The sequence below is a fragment of the Indicator indicator genome, chromosome 6 (assembly GCF_027791375.1).
Source record: "Indicator indicator isolate 239-I01 chromosome 6, UM_Iind_1.1, whole genome shotgun sequence".
Lineage (NCBI taxonomy): Eukaryota > Metazoa > Chordata > Aves > Piciformes > Indicatoridae > Indicator > Indicator indicator.
Window position 1 is genome coordinate 24,545,398 of NC_072015.1, and position 27,345 is coordinate 24,572,742.

The window sequence follows — 27,345 nt, forward strand, 5'->3', positions numbered from 1 at the left end:
AAGCTGACAGTTTGAAATAATCTGTGTTCATTCCTCCCATATTTTAGGCATCATCCAAATTGCGTAGCTATTGCATTTCATTAGACAAGAGAACTGTTTAGACTTATACATCTGAATCCATATTCCATTTCAATACAAAGCAATATATTTATTAAAAGATAAGCTTAATTTTGATCCATTTACTTATCATTGGATCTCTTCATTAATTTGTGCATTGATTTTATAGGGAGGGATTTATTTTCTCAAACAAAATAATGTCAAAACTGAGGGTGGATAATGAATATATATAACGGAGCTCTTAACATTCATGCAAACTTCATATATGGCAGAGCTGCTAAAAAACAATAAAAACTAAGAACGTATTTCAAATTATTTCCTTTAAAGCAATTGTCTACATTTAATATTTAAGCCTGAGGGAAGAATTAAAGCAACAACACTTTCACTGAGGAGCAGCCTCATAAAACACGGGTGAGTGCTTCACTTCTGACGGGACAGCATGCATCAGGAATTTACTGTATTAAGGTACTAACAGATCAAAGGACAAAGAAAATCGTGTTCATAAAGATGGGAAAGAGGCTGATTAAAAAGTAAACCACCAAACAAATCAACAACAGACTATAAAATGAGCATCACTGGTGGCCTAGATAGTCTTCAAATGCTATTGAAGATATTGACTTTTCTCTAGTCCTCATTTTTACCTCTGTGTTTTTCTGCCAGTCTAAGTCTAGTCTTTGTGCATTTCCAAATCAGACAGATAAAGCTCTCCCAAGCAAGCAAAAGGGAGGATTCAGATCAAAGACAATAAAGTATGACAGCTAAAGGCAGAGACAACTCATGATGATAAAACACATGGAAAAAAATCCACTTTGCATCAGGTTGCATGGTCCACGGATTGTAAGGGAAGATGACATTCAGACACCAGCATAAGTAGTTATGAGTTCAGTGCTAAATCTCATCTATAAGAATCATAGAATGGCCTAGATTGGAACAGATCTCAGAGATCATCTACTCCAACCTGCCCAGCATGGGCATGGACACCTCTCAACTAGATTTGGCTGTTCATGGCCTCAGCCAACCTGGCTTTGAACACCCCCAGAAAGGAGGCATCCACAACCTCCCTGGGCAGCCTACTCCAGGGAGCGAGTATGGCTCACACTGACACACTCGCTCCCTGGGTCTCAGAAGCAGCTTTCGAATTGAAGCCACTGCTCACCTTTTTGGATTGCAGGAGCCACTGCTCACCTTCTTGGATTGCAGGAGCCACTGCTCACCTTGCCGCTGCAGCTAGCCCCCACCGTTGTGGGACAAGCCGACTCTGGTCTGCTTACAACTGCCCTCCCCTGCTCCGTTCCGCGTTGCTCTGCTCACGCAGCGTGGAACAAAAGGGAAAGGGGCAAGCACCGCATTCTTAAGCTTTTTCCCAGTGCCCCTGGCTACAGAATCACTGCTGCCACCTTGGAATAGCAGGAGGGATTCCACGCCACAGCTACGCACCAGGCTGTCTCCTCGGAACCCATAAAACACCCACACGGTAACCCTGAACATAACCTTGAGCCCAACCACCAAAACTAACAACGCCCAGATATCCATTTTAACTTTTCCATCTCTGCGCTTCTCCAATCCAATTTGCAGAGTTCTCCACAGCAACCATCCTCTGCTTACCAATAATCTGTGCTGGTTTGGGGCCAGACAGATGCTCTCTTGCCCCGAGAGGAACAAAAGAATGACACTCACACTAACGGACTGGAGAGTGATGGAAAGTTTAAACGGAAAAGCAATTGGTGAAACTACAAAAGCATAGTGGCAAAGAGTATCCCAAAGCGTACAGAGTCCCTCGGACAACACCCAAAGACCTCCCAACTCTTCCCTTCTCCCCACCTGAGGGTATACCCAAACCCCCCAAGGCTTTTTCTTCCCCCCCCCTCCCCACTGCTAGGTTAGTCTCAGGCTGGCCAGGTCCGAGACTGTCCCCCTCCTTTCTCCTCCTGGCATTAGGCCTAGACAGGCCTAAGAGGCCTTGAGATACTCCCCCACCATTACCTGATAGAGAGTATCTCCCACGGGAGCAGAGAGGGAAGAGAGAGGCAGAGAATGACTTGCAGATGGATTGGTAGGGGCAGGATTTATGGGCAGACACACGCCGATTCCTGTGTCCACCTGATTGGGTTGGACGCTCGGGACACCGGAGGTGTAGCTTATGTGGCAGCAACAGGAGGCACCCAGCCTGAACTGCCACACCAGCCTTGTACTGAAGAGCTTCTTCAGCTCCAGTCTAACCCTGCACTGCCTCATCTTCAAACCATTCCCCCTTGTCCTGTCTTTAGACACCCTCAGGAAAAGTCCCTCTGCAGCCTTCCTGTAGGATCCCTTCAGGTACATGGAGTCTTCTTCAGGCTGAACAGCCCCAGCTCCCTCAGCCTATCCTCACAGCAGAGATATTCCATCCCTTAGATCATCTTTGTGGCCTCCTCTGGGCTCATTTCAACAGCTCTGTGTCCTTCTTATGACATGGACACCAGAACTGGACCCAGTAATTCAAGCTGGGGGCTCAGCAGAGCAGAGTCAAGTGGCAGAATCCCCTCTCTTGCCCTGCTGGCCTCACTCCTTTTGAAGCTCAGGACGTGGTTTGTCTTCCGGGTTGCATGAAACCGCAGAAGAATTTCGATCATGACCACAATGTGAACCATAAGTTTTGCTTGTGAACATTAACCACACTTTTGTGAATATTTGTTGATGATACTGAAAAGCAGCCATCAAAATACATCTAAATATTTTTGACAAGGCAGCGTGGCTAACCCAAGAGTGCAGAGGCACCTCTGATTTCAGAGACTGCTTCAGAACATTTGGGTTCTGCAGAAGGGAGTGTGACAAACTTAGAGAAGTCTAGAACCATAAAATACAAGGTGGAACATCATAGAATTATACAATGGTGTAGGTTGGAAAGGGTCTCCAAAGGTCATCTTGTCCAACCCCTCTGCAGTGAGCAGGTTGCTCAGAGCCTGACCTTGAATATCTGCAGGGATGGGGCCTCAACTACCTCCCTGGGCAACCTGTTCCAGTGTTCCACCACCCTCATGGTAAAGACAGAGCTGAATGAAGAATGATTTCTGTGTAGAAACAAAGGAAAAGCAGCATATCTAACTACACAATATGAAATGTAGTCAAAAAAGCTAAAATGGAGCCAAAACAGAGCTCCATTTATAACTGATCTGGAGGATGGAAATGGCAATGAGGATTAAAACTGCAGGCAGAAAAAAAGAGCTGCCCTTTTTATGGGTTCACAATGTTCTCTGCACTCCTGCTTGCAATTATACTCTAGGGCGGCAATCAGTCATCAGGAACATCCAAAAAAGAGTAATATCTGCTGTAACAGAAGTTGTTCTGTTCACATGATGTGATGAGCCTTTTTCATGATCCAGAATTCATTTCTCCTAGATCAAAAGCACCCAAATTATACCCTAGCACTGTTTAAGCATGGTGAGACTCAGAAACCTTAAGAGTGACGATTCAAGCAGAGTTAAATAGATGTCAGAGGGAGTTTAAGCTAATTTTAAAGATAAGATATACATTAAAATTTACTTCAAATCCTGGGTTGAATAGATTGCAAAGTAATATTCAACAACTGGAAGTTGTTGGATTGCATCTTTCTTTACCATGAGAAGTTAATCTGCCTCAGACTGCTTCCCAAGTTGGGGTTCTCCAGTCTGGAGAGGAGAAGGCTCCGAGCGGACCTTATTGTGGCCTTCCAGTATCTGAAAGGGGCTACAAAAAAGCTGGAGAGGGACGTTTTAGGATGTTAGGCAGTGATAGGACTGGTGGGATTGGAGCAAAACTAGAAGTGGGTAGATTCAGATTGGATGTTAGGAAGAAGTTCTTCCCCATGAGGGTGGTGAGACACTGGCACAGGTTGCCCAGGGAGGTGGTGGAAGCCTCATCCCTGGAGGTTTTTGCAGCCAGGCTGGATGTGGCTGTGAGCAACCTGCTGTAGTGTGAGGTGTCCCTGCCCATGGCAGGGGGCTTGGAACATTCCTTCTAACTAACAATTCTATGATTCTATGATCCTCTTCTTGCTGCTTTTGCTTGGCTCTTACCTTCCAGACTCAAAGGTGAACCACGTCGAGTCACGGCCATATCTCCTCAAAGAGCTCAGAGGCCACATGACCAGCTTGACCTTGGCGTTGTGGATGTCCCAGAGATAGATGTTTTCATGTGTGATCTGCATTGTACATTCTCCATAGATGTCTAAATTTGGTGTAGGCATAAGATATACATTGAATCGTTCTGGAAAATGAAAAAAAAAAAAAAAACAAAAACCAACAAATCATTGCCAGTTAAAGCAAGCAATTACACTGGGAAACAAAAAACAATACAATTAAATCTTGATTTTCTGAAGGTTTAGAAAGCAACATGAAATTTCTAGCCTTGAACAGAGGTGAGGATCCACTGATATCCATAAAGTCTTGCTAGTGTACATGAAAAGCTTAAGAGAGAAGAGAATCTTCATTTCATTTTCCTTCATTTCCTTTTCATTATAAATAATGCAGCGTACTGAAACATCTTTCACAGATGATCTGCACAGCCCTCTGACAGTGTCCCCAGCAGTTTAACTCAAGTCACAGAATCACAGAATGGTGTGGACTGGAAGGGACCTCCAAAAGTCATCTAGTCCAACCCCCGCAATCAACAGGGACATCCTCCACTAGATCAGGCTGCCCACAGCCCTGTCAAGCCTCACCTTGAGTATCTCCAGGGATGGGGCCCCAACCACCTCCATGGGCAACCTGATCCAGTGTTCCACCACCCTCATAATCTGCTCTTCTCCAGTTTGAAATCATTGCCCCTCGTCCTATCACTGCAGGTCTCTGGAAACAGTCCCTCTCCATCCTAATTGTAGCTCCCCTCAGGTACTGGCAGGTCACTACTAGATCTCCTGGGAGACATCTCCTCTCCAGGCTGAACAATCCCAGTTTTAAGCTCACATTAAACTCCATGACTCTTTCAAATAAAAATTATTCTCTATTAAGAGGCCTCCTTCATGTACTGGAAGGCTGGTATTAGGTCTCCATGGAACCTTCTCTTCTCCAGGTTGATCAAGCCCAGTTCCCTCATCCTGTCCTCCTGAGACTGGTGTTCCAGCCCCCTGTTCATGGCCCTCCTCTGGCCCCACTCCATCATATCCATGTCTCCATTTTTTAAACATTTTATTTATTTATATATACTTTTCTGGCAACTTGGTGAAATTATTGCAGAGCAGTGAGCTCATATAGAATGTGAGAAGTGTGTCTGAGTGTGTGTGTGAATGAGGCAGCAAAAGTTTGGCTAATGAATTAACAGAAGCAGGAAACTGCTGGGTGAGCAGTTAAGAATTTCCACCCTGCAGAGCTTTAAGCAAACTTGTCATCCCCAATGTTATTCTGTTTCAGTCAATTTAATTTTCTCCTATTAATGACTCCCCAACTGGTCCACTCAGTCTCACGGCCATTCAACCTCTTCTCCCAAGCTCTAGTTCTCATTAATCACACTAAGGAGTGTTAGCCCTAAAAGTTTCGTTTTATGACTAAGGTCTCAAGTGTGAAATTCTCAGTGTTTTGCAAAAGTCTTGTGACACACAGCACAAATAAATTAGCAGGTGATGCTGAAAGCACTCCAAAGAATTTCCCCAAATTCTCAGAGAAGTCTGTTGGGCTCAGGCCTAATGTAATATAATGGAAGGGCTCATATATGGGAGCATGGATCAATGACTGCTGGAGTGATAAAGAGCAAGGTAACTTATCATAGAATCACTAAGGTTGGAGAAAGATCATCAAGTCCAACCCTAACCCCACTACCACGACTACTAAATTAGATCCTGAAGCACCACAGCTACAGCTTTCTGAACACTTCCAGGGAGGGTGACTCCACCACCTCCCTGGGCAGCCTGTTCCAGCACCTCACCACTCTTGCAGCAAAGAAATTTTTCCTAATCTCCAACCTAACCCTCCCCTGGCACAACTTCAGCCCATTTCCTCTCATCCTATTGCTGGTTCCTTGGGAGAAGAGACCAGCCTCACTCCAACCTCCTTTCAGGGAGCTGTAGAGAACAATGAGATCTCCCCTCAGCCTTTTTTTCTCCAGACTAAACAACCCCAGCTCCCTCAGCTGCTCCTTGTACAACGCCCTCCAAACCCCTCGCCAGCCTTGGTGTTCATCTCTGGAACCCTTCAGCACCTCAATGTCTTTCCTACCCTGTGGCACCCAGAACTGAGCCCAGCACTCAAGCTGTGGCCTCACCAGGGCTGAGTACAAGGGCACTATCACTTCTCTACTCCTACTGGCCACGCTGGTTTTGATACAGGACAGGATGCTGGTGGCCTTCACTGCCACCTGTGCACACTGCTGGCTCATGTTCTGCCGTTCACCAGCACCCCCAGATCCTTTTCCACCAGGCTGTTTTCCAGCCACTCTGCCCCAAGCCTGTAGTGTTGCTTGGGGTTGTTGTGACCATACTTTGCAATGGAATTCTATCTATATAATATGTATGTCCTTTTTCAGTATCTAAATGTCATTGTGCTGGTCATGCAAATACACCTAGGAGCTATGCTGGCCTGCTTTTATCACATGTTAGACTCCAGTTCTGCACTGTCCTGCTGTTCTTGCTGTTACCTCCTCTCTTTGAAAGAAGAATGCAGATGATGCATGTATCAAGCCAGTTCTCTTTTACATTACATGACATCACACAAGATGTCTCTGGGAGAAGGGAGCTACTATATGAGAATGGAAATCCTTCCCTTTCCCTATCTTCACTGACAGAGTGCCTCTGACAGCAGAGAAAACTGAAAGGTACAAGGATTTTCTGAAGTAAACATGCAACTGCCATGTTGAAGGCACAGAATATCTTAACTGGGGTTAAAAGTTACCAGGATCCTCATGAAACGCTCAACTTCTCTGAAGTATTTGAGGCTATTATTGCATGAAGGGTATTCAGGACATCTGGTATCCTCAAACTGTCAGGAGGCATTTGCTGACTTTGCATGGGAGGTTAGTGTCTAAGGTGAGGTGTCATGGATTACAGAAAGCATGGCTGATGAAATTAATCAGCTGCAAGGCAAGACATAGCACCCTTGGAACTGACTCAAACTGGCAAGGAAACACAAGTGTACAAACATATGCACACTGGAGAAGACTGAGGGTGGATATATTTGCTTTGTGAAACATAAACTAATACTTGTGAGTAGTGGAAGACTGAGGACATGGGAAGATGTGAGCCCTGTTTAAAGATCTTGGGAATTAAAATGCAGGATCCAATGTTTCCATTGCAGGAAATGTTTGAACAGGTACCTAGGTAATGGTAATACAATCATTCAGGTTTTACTCTTAAACTCATCCAGGCAAGAACAAACACTCCTAGGCCAGACTGGGGAATCCCAGCTGAATTCTCTCACTGGAGCCTTCTGAGTCACATTTACTAGGATACTTAGCTTCTCTGTGGGTCAGACTCCATCTGCGTATGAGTGGGATGAGATAACAGCACTGGGTAATAAGACTGAGTAAACAGAATTTAATGAGGGACCCAGAAATCAGGGAGATGGAAGAAACCAAACAAGAAGCCATCCTGTTGGATGAGACAAGGCTGAGACTGAGCAGGTGCAATTCCTCAGCACTCAGCATCACTATCCACCTACGCCCTCTGAAATTGGTGAGAGCAAAGTTCAGGGAGTAGGGCAGCCAGGATGAGAAAACAATGCTGATTACTGCTACACTTACTGCTCCACTCTTCAATGGAACTGCTGTTATGGTTTGGAGCTGGTACTGTAGCCTGGTTCCTAACTGCAAAATAAGAGGAAGAATTTTCCACAGATTTTGAGTAAAAGGTAAATAAACTAGGGAATTGGACACAGAATAATAATAGTCGACAAGTTTATATTATCCCCTTCACTTGGTGGATAGCTTATACTTGGTTGCACAGATGTTCTCTTCCCTTTTTGCTTCTTCTCTCTCTACAGCTTTTGCTTGCATGGCTTGGTGCCTTATCTCCCTTCTGACCTGCTGGCTCAGTTGAAGTACCAGGGAAGGGAGGACGCTGCTAGCATTCCCTCTGAGCTGCCCAGTGGGGTACCTCTAATTGCTGAGCAGTAAATAGATGTAAATATATTTTGTACATGCCTTATCACCTTATACAATTTGATATTTAGTTAATTTTGTAAATATATAGCTTCATTTTTGCTTCCAAACTTCCTGAGCTAGTCTGGTGATTTATTCTGGATGTAATTTTCCATTCTGGGGGGTGAATCTTCAATTGTTGGGGGGAGCAGGGGGGGAAGAGATAAATCCTAGCTTTATAACAACTGCTCTTTCCTGTCTCCATGAATAAGCAGAGCAATGCTTCCTCACACACTTTGTGAATGAAACATGTTCAGCATTCGGATTTGGCAAGAGTATGACCTTTAATAATGTCTTCCAGGGTGCAGGAGCTAAGAGTCTTTGTTCAAATGCACATATTGACTGAGACGGAGACTTGGCAGCAGCTCTGAAATGCTCTCAGCCTTTCAGTGTCCAGCTGACAGTGAGGCCCAGTGCTCCCTGGTTCTGCCATTTTAGCATTGGATTCCTTTGCCTAAACCATCCTAGCTGGAAAAGTGAGCAGATGACATGCTTTGTCAAGTGAGCAATCCACATGCTTTGTTTCACTTCAGCTTTAATGAGAGAGAAAAAGCTATTTATGGAGGGAAGTACTCAGGTTGGTGGGGTCTATGTAAGAAGAAGCTTTAAAAACAAACATTCAGATTCTACCTAGGAAAAAAAACTCCTTCTCCATGTATGTGACTTCTGCTGCTGACCATCTTCAGCTAATTTTTAGGTGGAAAAAGAGCTTTAAGTTTTGAAGTCACAGCATTTTGTGTTCATCCCTATGCCAGGTCTATTGCAGGGATTCCTCCCTGCTTTACACAATTTATTCCTATGCTTATCATTATTCTGCTTTGCTTCAATTAAAAAAGTATGGAAATGTCTCAATTAAATCATAAATAAATAATTTGAAATTGTTTTACTGATAAGTGTCAAGTAGAGAAGAATCGGAAATCACACTGTAAACACCTTTCTTTTCTGAACAAAACTGATGTTGGATTAATTTTGTTTAAAAAACCACAAAGTACAAAAATGGATTAAGGATAACAGCAGATGAATAATAATAACAATAACAATAATAATAATAATAATATGCAGAATGCTTTAATGTAGCAAACCACAAACAGGAATTCAACAGACCCTAGCAAATACCCTAAAACAAGTCAGCTCTGTGAACGTAATTATAAAGTCTCTCTGCTTTGGCTGCACTTTGTAATCTCAATATGTAGCAGAAAGAAATCACTCCTAATCCTCTTCTGAGGATTCAAGGACATTGTGCACTGTGAAAAAAAACATTTTTACTAGCAGAAATTAACGATTTTCTTGCAATTAAAGCTCAGGAAGCAAGACTCCTGCACTGTGGAATGTTTTTAATAGGAAAAAGAAGGTAAAACCAATGTTATGAAAAAGAGAAAAAAAATTTACAAAGGAAGTAATTTTGAGATATATTAATTTAAATATTAGGCAGGGAGTAAAAGTAAAATAAATCAATTATCCTTCCAACTTTTCAAGGCTTCTGAAAATCAAAATAATCTTCAAAATGCATTTAAAAATACAAAACCAAAGCATGAGTGACCTGTAACAGAAAAAGCATCACCTTGATATCACAGGTATGAGATCTAAAAACAAAGGAGCTACAGCAGGAAAAGAAGGGCCAGGTCTTTCCTTCATCTTAAAAATCTTTACCTTTTCCCTATTTTCTTCATTGTTTCCATCTGGATTGGACACAAAGCCTGGTACAATGTGATTTACTACAAATACTCAGTTATTTTAGCGTTATTATTTCGTATTTCAAACAGGTAGGAATGGAGTCTTCACCAACAGGAAGCACCTGCTCTTAAAGACTGAATTTAGTAGCACTGCCTTCATGTAATGTTTTTTCTAACCAATACTGGATATTTTGATTTCTTTTTCACAGCCTGTACAGTGTCCAGTTGGATGCCTTCTTTCTAATTACTTCCTTTTATAAAGAATAAAAATAGAGTGGCACACTGGAAACTGATACTGCCCTGCAGAAAAGGACTTTGGAGTTCTGTTGGATGAGAAGCCGGACATGAGCCAGCAACATGCACTTGCAGCCCAGAAGGCCAGTGGCAGCCTGGGCTGCATCAAAAGCAGAGTGGCCAGAGATGGAGAGAGGGGATTCTGCCACTCTGCTGTGGTGAGACCTCACCTGAAGTCCTGTGTCCAACTCTAGAGCCCTCCATACAACAACGACATGGACCTGATGGAGCAGGTCCAGACGAGGGCCAAGAATGTGATCAGGGTGCTGGACACCTCTGCTATGAGGACAGGCTCAGGGAGCTGGGGCTGCTCAGCCTGGGAAAGAGGAGACTCCAGGAAGACTTAACAGCAGCCTTCCAGTACCTGGAGGGATCCTACAAGAAGGCTGCAGAGGGACTGTTTGCAAAGGCCTGCAGTGATAGGACGAGAGGGAATGGATTGAAGCTTGAGGAGGGTGGGTTTAGACTGGAAATTAGGAAGAGATTCTTGACAATGAGGGTGGTGAGACATTGGATCCGATTCCCCAGGGAGGTTGTGGATGTCCCCTCCCAGGAGGTTTTCAAGGCCAGGTTGGGTGAAGCCTTGAGCAACCTGGGCTGGTGGAAGGCGTCCCTGCCCATGGCAGGGAGGTTGGAATGGGATGATCTTCAAGGTCCCTTCCAACCCAAACCATTTTATGAATCTATGAATAAACAGTAATAGACTGGGGTGTGAAATTTAAACAGCTGTAGGGCTGAGGAACACAGACAGTCACTTAGACGTGCAAAAATGGTTAGAGAGTAACAGAAGCTTCATCCCAAATCTCCCTTTTCTTGCAACCTGTGTATTGTTGCAAAATTAAGCAGCTACGAGTTGTGAGCCTTAAAAGCAAAAGGAAAACACCTAAGGGTCATTTTCTGCAGTGGAGTTTAAACAGCAAGACTTGCAGTAATACTTCTTGAAAGTGATAACAAAGATGAAACCCAGTGAGAAGCTTTCCGTTACTGCTGTGCTTGGCACGAGAATTGATTAGATGTCTTCTCTCTTCTTCCCACAAGCCTCGATAGCCAAAGGTCTCTGCTGTAAGCAGTGTAGATCTATAGCATGGCCTTTTTAGCTCTCACCACTGCAGAATTGCTTGGAGCTGGAGGGTCAAACAACAGTGCAACTGCAATAAAATAGATCTCACTAGCACTTACTGAACAGCTCAGAACTCTAAAAGAACCTCTTTCAGGTGGCTGCACTACCATCAATTTTTATCCTGCTATGACAGAAATGCTTTATGAATCTCTGGCCTTTTGGCCATGACATTTGCACACCAAACAGCAATTCTGCCAGCCCGTGGAACAAACTGTTGTGCAAACCACAGTGTTGCATTGGTGTCACCAAGAATCATATGCCTCCCCTTCTGACATCAACAGCTGATCTCAGGAGAGCCACAAGAGTCAGAGTGGGAGCACAGACAGGCTCAGATGTAATAAAAAGAAATATGAGACAAATCACAGAAAAAACCCACATATTTTTCTTGCTGAGTAGTTTTTGAAATGCGAATCCTTGTGTATAAAAAAATAGAAGTAGAAGATAGCAACTTTTGTGTTCCCAAGGCATAGAATCATAGAATTGTCAGGGTTGGAAGGGACCTCAGGGATCATCCAGTTCCCCTGCCATAGGCAGGGACACCTCACACTAGAGTAGGTTGCTCAGAGCCACATCCAGCCTGGCCTTAAAAACCTCCAGGGATGAGGCTTCCACCACCTCCCTGGGCAACCTCTTCCAGTGTCGCACCACCCTTATGAGGAAAAACTTCTTCCTCGTATCCAGTCTGAATCTACCCATTTCTACCCTAGTTTTGCTCCATTCCCCCCCAGTCCTATCACTACCTGACATCCTAAAAAGTCCCTCCCCAGCTTTCTTGTAGCCCCCTTCAGATACTGGAAGGCCACAAGAAGGTCTCCTCAGAGTCTTCTCTTCTCGAAACTGAACAACCCTAACTCGCAGTCTGTCTCCATAGGAGAGGTGCTCCAACCCTCTGATCATCCTTGTGGCCCAAGGCATGTGCAACAGCAAGTAAGAAAATGATGGCAAATGAGATAGGACAAGGAACAACAGGTACAAGCTGAAAGGTTCCACCTCAACATGAGGGGTAACATCTTTGCTGTGAGGGTGCTGGAGCCCTGGAGCTCAAGAGAGAGGCTGCCCAGAGAGCTTGTGAAGACCCCTTCTCTGGGGACTCTAGTGTGGCAGGGGGGTTGGAACTGGATAATCCTTGAGATCCCTTCCAACCCCGACAATTCTATAATTCTATGACTTTCCAAACCCACCCGGATGCATTCCTCTCTGGCCTGCCCTAGGTGATCCTGCTCTGACTCAGTAGACTTTTGAGAGGTTTTCACTTATCTTTTGACTTTCAGATTTCGCTAGCTTGATTTTAAAAGCTGCAGTATAAGGGAAAATGTGCAGATTTAAAATCTGATTATTTTTTTTTTTTAACCAGAGCTCATCAAATGATTCTACTCAGGAATTAGTCATCTATTCCATAAAACTGTCATGTGGGGAATGCCACTGTCAAGTCTGCAGAAGATAACTTGGTAGAAACTGAAGTCATGGTTCCACTCAGCTGATTTAACTGAAGGCATCTGCTAAAGAAACCTGAGTGCAACTTCAGGTTCTGACAGCACAAGTTAATGAACAAAATGCCAGAAGTAAGATTCTCTGTAACTCTTCCTTCCTTCCAAGCTGATTAAAAGATCCCCAAACCAGAATTTGCTTTACTTCTGGAGAAGACAAGTTTGAATTTCAAACATGCTGATTAAGATGCAGAGTTGTGCATCAAGGGGATGAGAGAAGGAGGTGGATAGGTATCAGAATGACTTGCCTGAGATACTGTAACTAATGATATAGCAGAGCATGCTTGTCAAATATTGGATTACACATATTCGGCCTCTTGGTACAAAAGACTATGGCTAATAATACCCTCCATGCATTCTTATTCATGTGATTTGTACAACAAATACATGCTTTGCCTCTTTGTTTCCTTTCATTTATTTACTCAGAACAATAAAAATGCTAATTATGTTCATATATGCTGGGTGGTAGCACTGCAATTAAATTCTATACTCAGGCAATTCAATCAGGCTCTCAGACTCAGTGTGTCCCTGGGCAGCCTGATCGGGTTGGAGGTGTCCCTGCTGACTGCAGGGAGGCTGGAAAAGATGACCTTTGAGGGTCCCTTCCAACCCAATGCAATCTGTGAATCAAGACTACTCCACCCAACAGAACTAACCTATGGCTTCTGGAGGTCATGCGCCCACAACTGGATCTCTTTCAGGAATAAGATGAAATGTAATTGTTACTGTCCAAGTCCAAAAGCTGCTGGACAGGGCATGAATTCACTGCAGAAAGAACTTGAGGAATTTCAAGCTATTTTTCTGCTCACATCACAAGCTTTTGACAAGATTTATTCAGAGCTCCAATTGCTCACACAGTTCTCTCTTCAACAGAATGTGAGTTTTATACCAATAGCCTGTCACAGAAACACAGAACAGTAGAGGCTAGGAAAGACCTCTGGAGATCATCCACTCCAACTCCCTGCCAAAACAGGATCAACTAGGGCAGGTCGCAGGACCACATACAGGTAGGGTTTTGAAAGTCTCCAGAGAGGAAGACTCCACAACTTCTCTGGGCAGCCTGTTCTGGGGCTCTGTAACCCTCACACCAAAGCAGTTTCTCCTCATGTTGAGGTGGAACCTCCTTCGTTCTGGCTTGTACCTGTTGTTCCTTGTCTTATCACTGGGCACCACCACAAAGAGCCTGGCATCTTCATCCTGACACCCACATTTCCGATATTTAGAGACATTGATAAGGTCCCCCCTCAGCCTTCTCTTCTCCAGACTAAACAGCCCCAGGGCTCTCAGTCTTTCTTCATAGCAGAGATGTTCAAGTCCCTTCATCATCCTCACAGCTCTCCATTGAACTCACTCCATCAGATACCTGTCTGTATTGAATTGAGGAAGCCCAGACTGGGCACAGTATTGCAGGATTGGTCTCAACAGGGCAGAGTAGAAGGGGAGGAGAACCTCCCTAGACCTGCTCAACATACTTTTTCTGATGCACCTCAGGATTCAATTGGCCCTCTTCAGCTTATAGTAGGTAGGATATTTTGAGTGATGTCTGGGCATTATCACTTCCCTCCAACACTTGTGGCTCTTCCTTTGTAAAGCAGATTCTATCCTGTGTTTCTTAGCAGGTGAAAACTTCACAAACATTTGAGATTCTTTTGAATCTCACTAGAACTTGTCTGAGATTTGAACAAAATTTCTTTTATATGTTTGATGTTCTTAGGTTTGGAGATGTCTAGACACTTCTATGGAATTAATACAACATAATCAATACACAGTGCCTTTCATTCTATAATTTAATTAGGTCCTTTTGTTTATAATTATAGTTGGTGTGATGTTTTATGACTATTGAGGCAGTTTGCTTTATTACTTTGTTCAAAGCGATTGGATCTTATGAAAGCATCAAGACAGTAATAATCCTTGAGAGCTCTAATTTTGGGAGCAATAAATGAGCACTTCTTCTGTTGCCCCAATTTTTATTAATAGGAATTAAATGACAGGATAGTCACAGATTTTCTTTTGTTATTGCATATTTCATCCACTAGCATCCTTCCTGTGCACATGACTAGTCCAAAGCTCTGTTCCAAATAGCCTTTAGACTTAGAAGCTGAGGCTTAGTGCTTCCCAGCATCTGCCATTGCCCTTTTCACGCATGCTTGACAACACTTAGATGACCCTGACTTCATTATTCAAGACAGGTATGAGTTTAAAGCAAATACGTGTTTTGCAGTCCCAAGTGGTGTTGATACATTCATTGCTCTATTTTAGAGGCTGTGGAACAACAGCTGCTGGTTTGTTCCTCTGCACAGAGCCCATTGTGTCGCCGAATGAGAAGGGTCACAGTCATCATTTCCCAGGACAGGAAAAAGTGAAGGCAATGCAGACATGAAGTCACTCTACGTGTGCCACTTGGCATGGAATTTAATCACAGATTCACAGAATCACTGAATGTTAGGGGCTAGAAAGAACCTCCAGAGATGATCCTGCCCAACCCCCCTGCCAAAGCAGGATCACCTAGGGCAGGTCACACAGGAACACATCCAGGAGGGTTTGGAAAGTCTCTAAAGAAGATGACTCCACAACCTCTTCCGGGCAGCCTGCTCCAGGCTTCCAGCACCCTCACACCAAAGCAGTTTCTCCTCATGTGGTGGTAGAACTTCCTGGGTTCCAGCTTATACCCCTTGTTCCTTGTCCTGTCACTGAGCACCACCACAAAGAACCTGGCACCTTCATCCTGACACCCACCCCGCAGATATTTAGAGACATTGAACAGATCCCCTCTCAGCCTTCTCTTCTCCAGACTGAACAGCCCCAGGGCTCTTAGCCTTTCTTCACAGGAGAGATAAGATCCCCAAAGCATCTTTATTTGTAAGAAGAACAGGATTAAGCCTCAGAATCACATCCATTATGTTTCTAGTTACCAGTAAAAATCCTCAGAACAACAAGCACAAGCTAAGGCAACACAGGTCAGCACTTAGGAACTGATCCAGGAGCAATTGCAAAGTCACTTTACTTACCATTTTGCTCTCTCTGGACTCCAGCAGCAAGCAAATCTGGTTCCCCAAGACTTATATCATTGAGCCTGGTTCCTAGACACTCCATGCAAAGATGTTTGCACCATTCTTCTGCTTCTAGTTCTGGAAGAAAACATAGAAAAAATTCCTTGTATTAACATTTTACTCAAAAAAAGTGTGGAGTTAAATGAGCTTGTGTTGAAATGTGAGTTATTAGCAGACAGCTCCACAGGAATTTCTTATCCATGATTTATGAGCTTCTAAAAGGGTTTAAATTATTAGGGGCAAATCTTCTGTTTTCAGACCTCGGGATAGAAGGTGGAGTTAAAAAAAGAGAAAGGAGGAGTGAGTTTTGAAGGCAGTGTATTTCTAGTAGTTCTTGACAGAAAAAAATATAATTTAGAAGAACATTAGATATAATATCTAAAACATTCATCATCACAGAATGGCTCACACTGGAAAGGACCTCAGAGATCATTGCCTCCAACCTCCCTGCTATGGGCAGGAACACCTCTCAACTAGACTTGGCTGCTCAAGGCCTCCACCAACCTGGCCTTCAACACCTCCAGGAAGGAGGCATCCACAACCTCTCTGGGCAGCCTGTTCCAGAGTCTCACCACCTTCCTACTGAAGAACTTCCTCAGCTCCAGTCTAACCCTGTTCTCCCTCAGCTTCAAACCATTCCCCCTTGTCCTGTCTCTAAACACCCTCAGGAAAAGTCCCTCTGCAGCCTTCCTGTAGGATCCCTTCAGGTATTGGAAGGCAGCTCTAAGGTACCCCTGGAGTCTGCTCCAGGCTGAACACCACCAGCTCCCTCAGCCTACCCTCATAGCAGAGGTGCCCCAGCCCTTGGATCATCTTCATGGCTTCCTCTGGACTCACTCCAGCAGCTCTGTATCCTTCTCATGATGGGCACACCAGAACTGGAGGCAGGATTGGAGGTGAGCAGAGTCAAAGGGCAGAATCCCCTCTCTTGCCCTGCTGCCCACATTCCTCTGGATGCAGCCCAGCACACAGCTGCCTTCTGGGCTGCATGAGGGCACTGCTGGCTCCTGGGGAGCTTCTCATCAATTCTTTATTGCTCTTTAGATTTACTCAGTATTAAAGTGCTTTCTGTTTCTAAAGGTTCTAGAGTATTTTTCTAGATGCAAAGAAAAAAACAAACCAAACAAACAACCAAACAGTAATAAAAAGAGCTTAAAATGCAAAACTTCCTTCTCTGCTGTACCGAATGGCTATGCTTGCTAAGTTACTCTGAATATTTAATTTCTCCAGTCCTGTTTACCTTCTTCTGGTCTCAGAGCAATTTGGGCATTAGTTGGAACGTTTGTATAAATATTTAAAACCTCCTAGGCCTTTCTGAGTCCTCCACTGCATGCAGCTGATGCACATCTGAGAGCTACTATCTGCCAGTCTACAAGACATCAACTCCTCAAGGCATAGCCTCCACCAAGACAGCACAACCACCACCTCTCCACACCCAGCCTTATCCTGACCACCTCCCAGGCTTAACATCGAGAAATCTCTGACATTGCTCAGACAAAGAGCATCTCATGTTGGTGTCCACACAGCGTGAAACCACAGCTAACAAAAGTTGTGTGACAGGGAGACAGGATAGACTTCATTTAAAAGAAACTTTCTGGAGACCAGGTTTGGCACCAGGCACACACTGAGCATCCAGAAGGCTGCAGATGGAGTGTTTCCAAAGGCTTGCACTGACAGGACAAGGAGCAATGAGAGCAGAGCAGATTTAGATTGGGTGTTAGAAACAAGCTCTACACCACAAGGGTGCAGGAACACTGGAACAGGTTGTCTGGGGAGGTAGTTGAAGCTCCACCCCTGGAGATATTCACAGTCAGGCTGGACAAAGCTCTGAGCATCCTATCTAGTAGAGGATGTCCCTGCTGATTGCAGGGGGGTTGGACTGGATGACCTTTGGAGGTCTGATGAAGATCTGATTCTCACAGTCAGTCTGTATCTGATCATTTTTAGGAGTGGGTGACTCCAGTCATTTTGAAATGTCTCTATTAAACTGCCACAGTTTTTTTTTTCCATTTCTGTTTTGGGGGACATATGGAAAATACTTTTGTGACAATTTCCCCCATGTAGTGCTGAAATTCAGAGAGAGAGAGAAAAATAATGCATGCAATCCCCAAAGTATCTAGTCATGATGACTCATTGTAATTAGGGAAAATTTATATCCAGGAATAATCTTTCCGTGCCTGACTGGTACAGTCCTGAAGTCCTTGCCTGGTTAGACATAGATCTCAAGTGACAGAAATCTTTACTGGCCTAGAAAAGGACACAGGCACGCAATCTGAGGTCTCCAAGAAACTTTGGTCACCTTTCTTTGTTCAGCACTCTGAATAATCTGGGAACAAATTGTTCCTGAGCTGTTTTGGCTATCAGCTGACTGAATTCCCAGGTAGACAACTCAAATGATGAAGCCTGTGTGGTATTTTTGAGAGCCAAAGGTTCTTGTTTCCATAGGGACACAAACTATTTGGGAGGCTTCTTCCTTGATTATTTTCAGTTTTTGTCTAAGGACACAGCTCCCCAAAACTGATCTCATAACATCCTCAGTTTCTGCTTGTAAGGGACAGAACATTCTGTCAGCAACATCCAGACAACATTTAATAATGAAATATTGAGGCAACAGCCTTCTGTTCTTTACCACTGCTTCCTGGTGACAGTAAGGAGAGAACAGGTGCACCTCCGGACAGCAATAAAAACTCTAGGCCTCTGAAAACAGTCAGATGGATTTGTTTAAAAATCTACTTCCAAAATTCATCTCCTCCTCATGCATGAAGAAATTTCCCTCCTTTTTTCCCTTTCACACCTTCAGTCTTTGTCATTTCCTTGGCTATTTGTGAAGGCTGCTGAACCAGAGCCATGCTTTACCAATCAGACCTTCCCATGGAGAGGGCTTCATGCCAAGGAGGTGATGAAAATGGACCACCAAACATGCTGCCATATTCTAGCAGCATGCACAGAAGGTGTGGGCAGCAGTGTAAAGGCACATGGGCAAGCCAAGATCCCCCAGAAAGGTTTCCACTGAGTTGCCCAGCTTGTACAGGGAGAGGCTAAGGGAGCCGGGGTTGTTTAGTGTGGAGAAGAGAAAGCTGAGGGGAGACCTCATTGTTCTCTACAACTACCTGAAAGGATGCTGGAGTGAGGCTGCTGTTGGTCTCTTCACCCAAGTAACTAGAGATAGGATGAGCAGAAATAGGCTGAAGTTGTGCCAGGAGAGGGTTAGGTTGAAGATTAGGAAAAAAAACATCTGTACTGAGAGAGTGGCAAGGTGTTAGAAGAGGTTGCCCAGGGACTTGGTGACTCAGCTGACAGGCTGAGAGAGCTGGATCTGTTCAGCCTGGAGAAGAGAAGGCTCCAGGGAGACCTTGGAGCTACATTACACTATCTGAAGGGTACCTACCAGGAGGCTGGGGAAGGACTCCTCAGCAGGGCTTGTAGTGGTAGGATGAAGGGCAAACATTTGAAACTAGAGCAGGCTAGATTTAGGCTGGACATCAGGAGGAAGTTCTCCACAATGACAGTGGTAAAATACTGGAACAGGCTGCCCAGGGATGTAGTTGAGGCCCTTATCCCTGGAGACTTTGGAGATCAGGCTTACTGTGGCCCTGGGCAGCCTGATCTAATTGGAGGTGTCCCTGCTGACTGCAGGGGGGTGGACAAGATGCCCTCTGAGGGTCCCTTCCAACCCAATGCAATCTGTGAATCTGTGGTGGAGTCTCTATCCCTGGAGTTGTTCCCGAAGCTGTAGATGTGGTGTTTCAGGATATAGTTTAGTGGTCATCAAAGTTGGGTTATGGCTGGACTTGGTGATCTGCAAGGTCTTTTCCAACCTTAATGATTCTATGTTGCTCTTCCTGATACAGACAAACTCAGTGGGATCAGTGCAGAAGGTCCAGTAGCACAAAGGTGACACTGCAGATATAGTCCAGAGCTCCCTTGTTTCCTCCTTTCCATCTCCCAGTTTCTTTTCTGCTTTATCTGTATCCCAGAACAATAAACACACTGACTGAACACATGGCTCCATCTAAAGCTGGTCATTTTTCCTGGAGTGTGGTGAGGAGACAGAACAATTTGCTTATTTTTACAGCACCTGTATTTTATTACTTTCTTCTGTTGTGCCTGCAGCAAAACTGAAAGGGAAATGCAGAATGAGATGATGGCAAACGGACACTAAATAACCTTTCTAATGTTGTAAGCATCTAAGGAGAAGATTTTTAAGGCCAGACTGGATGTGGCTCTGAGCAACCTGATCTCATGTGAGGTGTCCCTGCCCTGCAGGGGGGTTGGAACTGGATGATCCTTCAGGTCCCTTCCATCCCTAACAATTCTATGATTCTATGAAAAGAAAGCATCTTGGCATTTCCAGAAATCCAGCTTAGCATCAGGATGTATTCAAACCCGAACTGATGCAGAAGCAACAAGCTCTATTTGTATGCATTCTCACACCGCATTTCCACTAAATTTACTTTGGAAACAAACAACAGCATCGTTCCAGGAAGCTGTTTCTTGTCAGCCTATTTCAGTTTTTGCATCTCTCCTACAGGCACATCTAGATCTCAGAAGTTTGCATCCAGAAACTGCCTTTCAGACTGTTTGACTCTGGCAGTTTAATTTAAGCTGCTGCTTCTCCACTGCCAGACATTGATGATTAGACCCAGGTTGGACCATTCTCCAGCTGCCACACAGAAGAAACTTATCTTACTGTGAGCATCGTAATATCATGGCTACATTGTGCCAAGTGTAGGTGATGACAAGCATTGTGCTGCTGTGGAACTCAAAGCTTCTATCTCACATCTCACAGAAATGATCAACTACAGACAACACGGTTTCACTGCAGGACTGAAACATCTCCCCACAGAACTGTGAGGATTTGTGGTTGCTGCCAGAAGCATCAACATTATCTACAAATGTGTTTGGAAGGTCAAGGGTATGAGGGTACTGCACAAGTTAGCTTTACCTAATGCATCCTGATAGCTATTGCCTGCTTGCAAGGGATTGTCCTCAACCTCTTGCTTGACAGACATGTGAAATGTCCTTCAGGAGCAGGTGAACTACCTTTCAATGCCAAAGCCATATTCCCCCTTTCATTATGTACATCTAGAAAGCAGTTCAGAATTCTTTTCAACAGGTCTTTAGAATGCTCTGTGTTTCTGAAGAACACATGTAATAGGTAGGATTTTAAGAAGTATATAAATGATGATAATTTATAGCACATAAATGCATCAGTCACAGGAGCAGGCTTCAAGACTGACAGCTGCCCACATCACAAAGAGAGGCCATTAAGACTTCTTTATTTTGTTCATCTGCATATGGGTAGCTTCAGATTGGATGTTAGGAAGAAATTTATCACCATGAGGGTGATGAGACACTGGAACAGGGTTCCCAGGGAGGTGCTGGAAGCCTCATTCCTGGATGTTTTTAAGGCCAGGCTGGATGTGGCTCTGAGCAACCTGAACTAGTGTGAGGTGTCCCAGCCCACAGCAGAGGGGTTGGAACTAGATGATCCTTGAGGTCCCTTCCAACCCTGACAAATCTCTGATTCTATGATATACTGAAACACAGGAAATATTGCAGTGGAACCAGGTCCTACAAAGCTGTCAGCAGAATTCTTCTCTTTAATATATGCAGATTAGATTTATTGGTAGTAAATGCTGAGTTTTTAAGTCATAACTGGTCCTTGTCACTGAAAAATTTAGTTTCCTTTTAAGATAACTGAATTCTTAGAGAGAATGATAAATTGCAAAGCCTCCTTTCATAGCTATAAATAAAATCCACCTCCCTGCATATTTTTATCTTTATTGTTATTCCATTACAAAATGTTGCTGTACAAATGACATGAGGTGAGATAAAATGCAAAGATATGGCAGATCTTAATTAAGCACTGGTGATTGCATAAGAAATATCCCTGGGGGCAAATCTTTTTATGATGAGGGTAGTGACATCCTGACACAAGTTACCCAGAGAGATGGTAAGAAGCTCCTGGAAACATTCAAGGTCAGATTGGATGGGGCTCTGAAAAACTTGATCTTGTTGAAGATGTCCCTGCTTACTGCAGGGGTGTTGGACTAGATGACCTTTAAAGGTTCCTTCCAATCCAAATCATCTCATGATTCTATGAGAAGTTATCTGGGAACACATCCCTTGTAATTGGCAATATTTTCCTGCAGTTTAACTGACCTGTTGGGTCATGCCTGAGGTTCTATGTCATTTCTACTTCAGTTCCCAGGTGATTAAATTGGTGCTCTCCCTATTCCAACCACTGAAGTTACAGATTGCAAATAGGTCATATGCTAGGATGATAAATGGGTTTGTTGATAGAGTAATGATGATGAAATAATATTAGCAAATGGTGTTAGAAATAGAAATTTGTAAGGGTGAAAGACCTCTTTTGATACTTAAGAGTTTAAAACAGTTCATGCTACATAATATATTTTACAGGGAGGAGGTGATGGGGCAGAGATACAAATAGATAGAGATATTTAACTTCCCTGTCCTTAGAGATCCTCCAGAGCTCCAAGGTTAGTGGCAGCATTGTTTTCAGACTTCTAGTTTGGGAAGAATTTTGTGTGTGGACTAAACCAAATACCTTCTGAATCCTGATGACTTCACTTTCTTGTGTTCACACTGTATAATCCTACAGGTCCCTGTCATCACCCACCACAACTTCCTAGCAGATTTGAATGCTGTTAGTTTGAGATACAGCCCCAAAGAGGTGACCACTCCTGCTCAGCTCAGCTTCTGTCTTCTTGACTAATGCCATCTGATGCTCTGCCCTCTGTTCCAGGACATCCCTTCCATTACCAGCAGTAGCAAATTATTGCCTCCATTAAAAGAGAAGGCCCAATTTATATGAAACTCTTAATATTTAAAGCCAAAGATGAGGAAGTTTGCCTCTTCTTCTTCTCATGTAGCCCACATAAAGTGACATAAAGTGACTTATAGAATCACAGCTTCACAGATTACATCGAGTTGGAAGGGGCCCTCACAGGTCATCTTGTCCAACCCCTCTGAAGTCAGCAGGGGCACCTCCAACTAGATCAGGATTCCCAAGAATGCATCAAGTCTGATCTTGAATGTCTGGCAGGGAGGTTGATGAGATGATCTCAAAGGTCCCTTCCGACCTGAGCCATTCTATGTATACCATATGTAAATTGTATATATGTATATATGTAAATTGTATATATCAACTGAAAATGCTCTAGATTCAGGCAGTGAGAAAATATTTTAAAGTAAATCTCACAACATCTTTTGCAAATAAAGTTCCTGAAAATTTCTTTCCATTGCCACTTTAATACAGTAAGCCCCTTAATTTGTAACTATTTCCAGCTGTTAAAATGGGCGTGCATCAATGAATGTGCCATCAAGTTAATGCCATACCCACCTTTCTCTGTACAATTTGAGCATTTATATATAATTTTTTGCTTAAGAAAATAATTCAGCAATCAAGTGAAATGAATAATTACAGGATTTGGAATCATAGATTTGTTAGGGTTGGAATAGATCTCAAGGATCATCCGGTTCCAACCCCCCTGCCATGGGCATGGACACCTCACACTAGATCAGGTTGCTCAGAACCACATCCAGCCTGGCCTTAAAAACTTCCAGGGATGCAGCTTCCACCACCTCCCTGGGCAACCTGTTCCATTCCCCCCAGTCCTATCACTACCTTACATCCTAAAAAGTCCCTCCTCAGATACTGGAAGGCCACAATAAGGTCTCCTCAGAATTTTCTGTTCTCCAGACTGAACAACTCCAACTCTCTCAATCTGTCTTCATAGGAGAGGAGCTCCAGCCCTCTGATCATCCTCATGGCCCTTCTCTGGACACGTTCCAGCACCTCCATATCCTTCTTGTAATAGAGGCTCCAGAACTGGATGCAGTACTCCAGGTGGGATCTCACCAGAGTGGAGCACCTATTATTCTAGAACTGTTAACTATTGGTCTGTTTTACTAATGCACTTTTTTTTTTTTCCAAATGAGGGAAGATAGAGTCTAAGAATTATACAAAAAAAAAAAGAGAAACTTTTTGTTTTCCTATCAGCTGCTCTCTTAAATTTGTGTTAACATAAGACCAGTACAGTTAATTAGAATAATCACCAAAAGACTTTTATTAGTTATAATAAAATGAAAAATGCTTTTTCTGCCCAAAAGTCACCCACACATATGTGGAGACGCTGCAAGATAGATCACAAACAGGGTTATAATAGTTTTAGTTAGTTCATGCACCTGTGTTTGCAAATATTAAGGTATATAATTGATCTTTTTGATAATTGAAATTTTCCTGACAATATTCCCTTCATTTCTGCCAGTCTGATCAAAAGTGCCAGCTTGAATGACCAGAATTCAGCTACTCACACTAGCAGTGTGACCAGCAGGACAAGGGAGGTGATTCTCTCTCTCTCTGCTCTGGTGAGACCCCACTTGGAACAGAATGGTGCCCTCAGCATAAGAAGGACACAGAATTGCTGGAGTGGGTCCGGAGAAGGCCACAGTGATGACCACAGAGCTGGAGAACCTCTGCTATGGGGACAGGTTGAAAGAATCAGGGATGTTCAGCCTAGAAAAGATAAGGCTCTGGGAAGACCTTAGAGCAGCATTTCAATATCTGAAGGGAACCTACAGGAAGGCTGTCTAGAAGGGCTTGTAGATTCATAGGCATCCTTACAGCCTGTGTATTCTACTTCACACTAGTGACTCTCACTGTACCAGGAATGCTTATCAAGCATTAGTATGTCCAACAGATCACCAGTGAGCCAATAGAGCATCATTACTCAAAAATATCCCTAGCAACCTTCACTCTCAATTCAAACTTCCTTTCAGACGCAAAGCAACCATCATGACCTGCATGAAAACAGAAGAAACATTCACATTTTGTCTGAGACTAATGGGCCAGACACAAGAACCTGGCGTGGGAATTAAGACCTTTCTCCAGGATTGTCAATCATTCCATATCTGTTTCCATAGTTATGAATGTCAAATGACAATGGCAGGAAAGCAAAATAACCTCAGGCACCTTATCTGTAGTGGGAATGACATCTACACCATCAGTCAAATACCCAAAAAAGGTCTGTCACAAGTAACATAACACACAGATGATGCTATCACATCCACTTATGCAGCTACCTCGTGACTGGCAGCCAGCAATGGCTTGGCACATTTGCCAAGTTTGTAGCATTTCAGATTTAAGATCTTGTTGTATTTCAGATTTAGTCTACTCCCATAATCCTTTTATTCCTCTTGGAAAAGTAATAAGGGCTTTTTCTTAAATGCATGTCCAGATCTCCAGATGGAGACATCCAGATGGCCAGTGGTGTCCCTCAAGGATCTGTACTGGGACCAGTGCTGTTCAATATCTTCATCAATGATACAGACAGTAAGTTAGAGGCAGTCTCAGAAAGTCTGCAAATGATACCAAGCTCAGTGAAGAGGCTGACAAGTCAGAAGGATGAGATGCCATCCAGAGGGACCTGGACAGGCTGGAGAGGTGGCTGAGGAGAAATCTTATCAGGTTCAATAAGGCAAAGTTCAAGGTCCTGCACCTAAGTCGGGCCAGCCCTCGCTATCAACACAGTCTGGGGGATGATGAGATTGAGAGCAGCCCTGCAGAAAAGCACTTGGGGGTGCTGGTGGGTGAGAAACTGGACATGAGCTAGCAATGGGCACTTGCAGCCCAGAAGGCCAATAGCATCAAAAGCAGCGTGGTCAGAGATGGAGAGAGGGGATCCTGCCCCTCTGCTCTGCTCTGGGGAGACCTCAACTGCAGTGCTCTGTCCTTCCTTAACACAGGAAGGACATGGACCTGATGTAGTGGGTCCAGAGGAGGGCCACAAAGATGACCAGGGGGTGGAGCACCTCTGCTGTGAGGATAGGCTGAGGGGGCTGGGGGCATTCAGCCTGGAGAAGAGAAGAGAAGATGCCAGGGGATCTTAGAGCTGCCTTCCAATACCTGAAGAGAAACTGCAGGAAAGCTGGATAGGGATTTTCCATACTGATTTGAAGAAGAGTGGTGAACTTTTGGCCACTTTTATAACCACACCACTTTAAAATTAATACGTTAAGAAGAGCACTGATTGGGACAGACAAAGCTTTTAACAAAAAATGAAGTCTCTTTGGATGTCTGAAGCACAAGTCACTTCTTTGCCTTAGACTGAATTTCCTTATTTGAAACAAATAAATAAATAAAACAAGGATTTAGTGTAAGAACTCCAGAGAATTTAAGGCTGAACATCCCAAACTGACAGAGGAACTACTCACACAGTAAAATTCAGTCAGGAAAACACTCTTATTTATTTCCCAGTCAAAAAGGCCAAGTCCTCTCTTTCAGAGATTTAATGCTGACTTCCTTGGAACTTCATCCCAGGATCATCAATTACAGTAAACAGGGGACTCTCAGTTGTCTGGGAATTTACTATTTAGGAATGGAAATCCCTGCTAATTGGGGTATTTGTATTCATTTGCATACCTACCTGAAATTTGGGAAAATATAGTCTTGATAAGCCTGCTCCTCAAACCAACACCTAACTATTAGGAAGGAGTTGATATTTTGAAAGAAAGATGTGGTACTATATAAAATTCCCAAAAGGATTGGGTATCTCTCCAGGTAAAAGATTATTTTGTGTGCTGCTCTCAGAGGTCATGAGGCCAGAATTGCTTATTGGAAAGTTTCTTATGCTATTCTGAAGGGAGCCCATGTTTGCTTTTACTTGGAAGACATAAAAAATTATAGATGTGGTATCCTTTGAATTACTGAGAGCTATTTCTACCTAAAACTGATTTACTTATGCTCTTAAAGTGAAGTCACAGTTCCCTATTTTTTCGCTTGAAATACTGCTCTAGGTGATGCTGCTCTGGCAGAGGGGTTGGACTGGATGATCGTTCCAGGTCCCTTCCAGCCCCTAACATTCTGTAATTCTGTGACCTAAAAAATCTAGATGGGCTGCTGTATGTCAATGCATTAAGTAACATTTCTTCTGCAGGTATAGAAGCTGCGACAGCTTTAGAAAATCTCCTAAGAGCATGGGGTCGTAAGTCACATAAAACTTTGGGGTTTCCCATTACCATTTATCTGTAGCAGCCCCACACATGGTTCAGTCTTCAGAAATCACAGAATTTTAGGGGTTGGAAGGGACTTTGAAAGATCGTCTAGTCCAAATCTCCTCCCAGAGCAGGATAAATGCTTTAGTTCTCACTGCTAGCCAGCAGTGAACTGCAAATCTCTAAGCTTTACCAATCACCCTGATATCACGTGCCGTTCTGATTATTCACCAGCCCACTGGGCTGGGTTAATGGTGACAAAAACATTCATACGTGCAGTTGACTTCTATCAGCCTCTCAAAATGTTCTGAAGACAGACAGACAGAGAACATCAAATGTTCTTATTTTGGTTTCTTTGCTTCTGCCATGCACATATTTGTCAAACTTTTCATGCCTGGACTGTACATGAAATAGAATATTCATGCTGAAAACATGGTCAAATGCACATTAGTGGTACACAAAACTTGCATAGATTCATAGAATGGCTTGGTTTGGAAGAAACCTTGAAGATCATCTAGTTCCAACCCCCCTGCCACGGACAGGGACACCTTCCACTAGAC

The 27,345-nt window shown here is 43.7% G+C and overlaps 1 protein-coding gene across 1 annotated transcript in view; it reads right to left on the reverse strand.

Annotated features, from left to right (window-relative positions):
* DOK6 (docking protein 6) overlaps nucleotides 1–27,345 on the reverse strand; it is a 229,008-nt gene that overhangs the window by 73,273 nt on the left and 128,390 nt on the right. Inside the window, exons 4-5 of the mRNA XM_054381801.1 lie at nucleotides 15,722–15,841; nucleotides 4,092–4,281 (exon numbers count right to left, since the gene is read on the reverse strand). Of these exons, the coding sequence (XP_054237776.1) occupies nucleotides 4,092–4,281; nucleotides 15,722–15,841 (310 nt within the window). The remainder of the gene's footprint in view (nucleotides 1–4,091; nucleotides 4,282–15,721; nucleotides 15,842–27,345) is intronic.